The sequence below is a fragment of the Hakea prostrata genome, chromosome 5, assembly GCF_041222555.1.
Source record: "Hakea prostrata isolate BN-2017 chromosome 5, UWA_Hpros_2, whole genome shotgun sequence".
In the NCBI taxonomy this organism is placed as follows: Eukaryota; Viridiplantae; Streptophyta; class Magnoliopsida; order Proteales; family Proteaceae; genus Hakea; species Hakea prostrata.
Window position 1 is genome coordinate 58,183,062 of NC_142604.1, and position 4,525 is coordinate 58,187,586.

At 37.8% G+C, this 4,525-nt stretch overlaps 1 protein-coding gene across 1 annotated transcript; it reads left to right on the forward strand.

Annotated features, from left to right (window-relative positions):
* Window positions 1-717: 717 nt before the first annotated feature.
* On the forward strand, window positions 718-3,363 carry LOC149016778 (uncharacterized). Its single transcript, XM_089156811.1, has 4 exons — window positions 718-1,007; window positions 1,104-1,178; window positions 1,605-1,821; window positions 2,929-3,363. Exons 1-4 carry the CDS (start codon window positions 718-720, stop codon window positions 3,361-3,363), a joined length of 1,017 nt encoding a protein of 338 aa, XP_089012937.1.
* Window positions 3,364-4,525: the final 1,162 nt, after the last annotated feature.

The following is a 4,525-nucleotide window of genomic DNA, read 5'->3' on the forward strand; positions in this document are numbered from 1 at the left end:
ATATTAATTTGTGCGACACGAACTGAGCCTGAACCCTGTTGTGACCCTACCATGATTATATAGATATATTAATATTAATAAATCTATATGACTTGGGACTGACTTGGGACTTGGGACTTGGGACATAGGCCTTCATCCGGAAGGCCCATTTCGTCATGGGCCCTATTCCAAAAAGCCCACTGTTGGGTGAAAACGTGGAGATGCCATTAGAGAGGCACTCTCCTATAGGGAGGTTAGCTGGATAGGTGCCTTCCTGAAGGGAGTTGAGCTGAAAGGTACCCTCACTAAGAGAAGTGACCTTACCCTTTGACCCACAGCTTTTGGGGCTCTATATAAACCCATTTTCGAGTTCATTCTAAGTATGGATTTACTCCTCCTCTCTCTCTCTCTCTCTCTCTCTCTCTCTCTCTCTCTCTCTCTCTCTCTCTCTCTCTCTCTCTCTCTCTCCCTGTTGTTATTCTGGTAAGCAGAGAACATAGACTGATTACACCTTAAGTAATCTTTCTGGGTGCAACCTTAAAGGTTTGAGTTGACTTATCTTGGGGTGAAGACAGTGTAGAACCCGTATTGCACAAATCGGGGTGTCTAAATACCTTAAAGAAAGTACCTTTGGTACGTTTCAGCTCTCAAGAAGCATTGTGAGAACAAGCGTTCAAGTGTTTGTGCAGATTTCTCAATCGGTTTCAACAAGTTTAAGGTATTTACTATTTTTCTACTATGGCTACTGACAACACCACTGAAGTAGTCAACACAACCATTGGAAAAGAGACCAACCTGAAGGACTTTGCAAACACAAGTACACATGAGAAAGTTCCTAAGAACAACACTCCTCTTCCATCTGTGCTAGTTTCACAACCAACAACAGGAAAATCAAATTTTGACAAAATCGAGCAGTTCAAATGTGAGAACTTTAAACGTTGGAAGCAAATGTTGTATTTTGCACTTATGGAAGCTGGGATAGCATTTGTGCTGAATGAACCCCAACCTGATAAGTCAAGTGATCCTTCGTTCGATTAGAAAAGGATTGAATGGTTCACTACTGATTTCAAATGTAAGAATCGCATTCTAAATGCGTTGTCAAATGAGTTATACAATTTGTATAGCTCTTATGAATTTGCTTATGAAATCTGGGAGGCATTAGTCAAGAAATATACTCTTGGGGATGCCGATAACTTAAGGTTTGTGGTTGAAAACTTTCTGGAGTTCATGATGGTCGATGGGATTTGCATCTTCGACCAAGTAGACAACTATCAAGTATTGGTGGGGAATCTAGAAAAAGAGAATATCATTCTTCCATATGCCTTTGTGACCAGTGCTTTGATACACAAGTTTCCTTTCTCTTGGAGTTCCTTAAAGGTCTCAATGAAGCAGAAGAGGAAGGACTAGGCCTTTGACAGCGTTGTGGTTTGGATCAAAATATTTTCTAGCAACCGACTTAGGAATCAACCTAGCAGTTCCAATAAGCCTAAGGCCAACATGGTTGAGACTAAACAGAAAAATAAATCTAATAAGTCTCTGAAATCCAACCAAGATGTTAGCTTCAAAAAGAAGAAGAAAGCATGCTTCAATTGTGGCAAACTTGGGCATTACATAAAAGATTGCAGGGTAAAGAAGAAAGGAGGACCAGAGAAAGCAAGGGCTAATCTGATTGATATTGAGATCTACACTGCAATGATAATAGAGGCTTTTGTGGTTGAAAAGTCAACATCTTGGGTGATAGATGCAGGTGCTACCAAGCACATTTGTGGAGATAGGAGCTTCTTTTCCAAGTACTCTGATGCTGCTAACAAGATCTTGATGGGAAATTCTCAACCAGCTAATGTAATCGAAAAATGACAAATCGCCCTGAAGCTTACCTTTGGAAAAATTCTGAAGTTGGAGAATGTCTTCTATGTACCAGATATAAGGCGAAATCTAATCTCTGGTCTGCTCCTAAATAAAGCTGGGTTCAAATTGTCTTTTGAAGCAGACAAAGCAGTTCTCTTGAAAAATGATGTATTTATTGGAAAAGGTTATTTAAATGATGACCTCTTTGTATTGAGTATTACTAAATTAATAAATACTTCGATTCTTGCTTATGTTCTTGATTCTTTTGATTTATGGTATGGTAGACTAAGTCATAGTAGTGCACCTTATATATCTCAAATATGTAAGTTGGGCATTATACATAGTGTTAAACCACCACTGATTAAATATTAAATTTGTGTTGAGGCTAAGTTTACAAAGAAACCTCATAAGTTAGTGGGTAGGAAAACGAATTTGCTAGAACTAGTGCATAGTGATTTATGTGACTTCAAATCACAAGAATTAAGAGGTGGTAATAGGTATGTTATCACCTTTTTAGATGACTGTTCTAGATATACTATGATATATCTATTGAAATCTAAGAATGAAGCCTGCAATGCCTTTCTGTCTTATAAAGCAGAAGTAGAGAATCAACTTGGAAGAAAGATTAAAAGGCTAAGGAATAGTTAATAACTAAGAAACTGCTATTTTCTTTATTTGATACTAAAGATTTGGGCTCTGCTAATGTAATTATGGGAATTAGAATCATCAGAAAAGAAAGAGAAAATTATACTCTCTCAAGCTCATTATGTGGAAAATATGCTTAAGAGGTTTGATTTTTATAATTCTAGTTCGTTCAAAACTCCTTTAATTATGGAAGGTAATTTTCAGAAAAATGTTGGAGAACCAGTAAATCAAAAGAGATACTCACAGATTATTGGATTTGTGACTTACCTGATGAACTGTACTAAGCCAGATATTGCTCTAACAGTTGGAAAATTGAGCTAGCATACTCATAATCCTAGTAAAGAGCACTGGCTTAGAATTGAACGGTTACTTCGGTATCTTAAAGGTATTATGCATTATAAACTTCACTATAGTGGAAATCCCTCTGTTTTGGATGGACACTGTGATGCTAATTAGATCTCAGATTCAAGAAAAACACTAGCTACAAGTGGATATGTGTTTATGCTAGATGGAGGAGCAATCTCATGGAAGTCAGTTAAGCAATCATGTGGAACATCTTCTACAATGGAAGTAGAATTCGTAGCTTTGGAAAAGGCTGGAAGTGAAGCTAAATGGCTTAGAAACATGATTGTCGATATACTTCTATGGCCCAAACAATTGCCACCTATATCGCTACACTGTGACAGTAAAGCAGCTATAGGAAGAGCTAAGAATCGGGTATATAATGGCAAAAGAAGACACATACGTCTTCGACATAATCTTGTAAGGCAATATATTGATGAAGGAACAATTGCAATTGATTACGTGAAATCAGAGGAGGATTTAGCTGATATGTTCACTAAGCTATGCCTACAAGAGCTTTTAATGAAGCACTTACAAGAATGGGATTAAGACTTGTGACATAGGTCATGTGATGGACACCCAACCTATGTGAAGAGGTTAAATCCTGAATTAGGTTCAAAGAGTAAGCAACGAAATCACTAGATGACCTATTTGTACTACTATACCCATTCTAAATAATTATAGTAAAGTAGTACCACCATATCATTGATAGGATGAGTGACTAGCTCTTAATCAAGCGTAGCTCACGAAATGTGAGGGTGTGTCAGATGTGGTGCACACCTAATGTTGACCTAAATAGATGTATAGGGTGAGGTCGCCTTCAGTTGGAAATATTACACAAGTAAAGTTCCTTAAATATCTGTGAGACCAAGATTCGAGACAAGGCCATAAAATTTCTATTTTTCTTTATAAAAGGATTGTTAAGAAGGTCGACCAATTGGATATGAATGGTGGAGTAGATAGCTACACTGAAGAGGATAGGTTCAAGAAGTCAGACTTCACCGGTACTTTGTAGCGTGCTTTATCAGATCTAGTGTAGATTCAAGTCTGAAAGACATCAAAACAAAGTGTCCTACTGTGTCTAATGTGTTCACTACTGCTTGAGTCTTCATTCTTTGTATTTGAAGTTTTAACCATTGTGGGGGATTGTTGTAAAATGTTTAAAACTTATTTAATATTATATTCTTATTTGTTTTAATCGTGTCTTTTATCCTATGGTTTTTATTTAGTCCCACATTGGGTTGAGAGGAGTTGGTTATATTGTTTATATATAGTAAGGGCTTATGTAATATTAATTTGTGCGACACGAACCGAGCCTGAACCCTGTTGTGACCTTGCCATGATTATATAGATATATATTAATATTAATAAATCTATATGACTTGGGACGTGGGTCGTGGGTCATAGGCCTTGATCCGGAAGGCCCATTTCGTCATGGGCCCTATTCTGGAAAGCCCACTGTTGGGTGAAAATATGGAGATACCATTAGAGAGGCACTCTCCTATAGGGAGGTCAACTGGATAGGTACCTTCCTGAAGGGAGTTGAACTGAAAGGTACCCTCACTAAGAGAGGTGACCTTACCCTTTGACCCACAGCTTTTGGGGCTCTATATAAACCCATTTTCGAGTTCATTCTAAGTATGGATTTACTCCTTCTCTCTCTCTCTCTCTCTCTCTCTCTCTCTCTCTCTCTCTCTCTCTCTCTCTCTCT

Coding starts and splice junctions, on each gene's coding strand:
- LOC149016778 (XM_089156811.1), top strand. CDS start 718: ATGGCTACTGACAACACCACTGAAGTAGTCAACACAACCATTGGAAAA. Junction 1,179..1,604: donor GGGGATGCCGATAACTTAAG/GTTTGTGGTTGA, acceptor AAAAGATTGCAG/GGTAAAGAAGAAAGGAGGAC. Junction 1,822..2,928: donor GAAATTCTCAACCAGCTAAT/GTAATCGAAAAA, acceptor GATGCTAATTAG/ATCTCAGATTCAAGAAAAAC.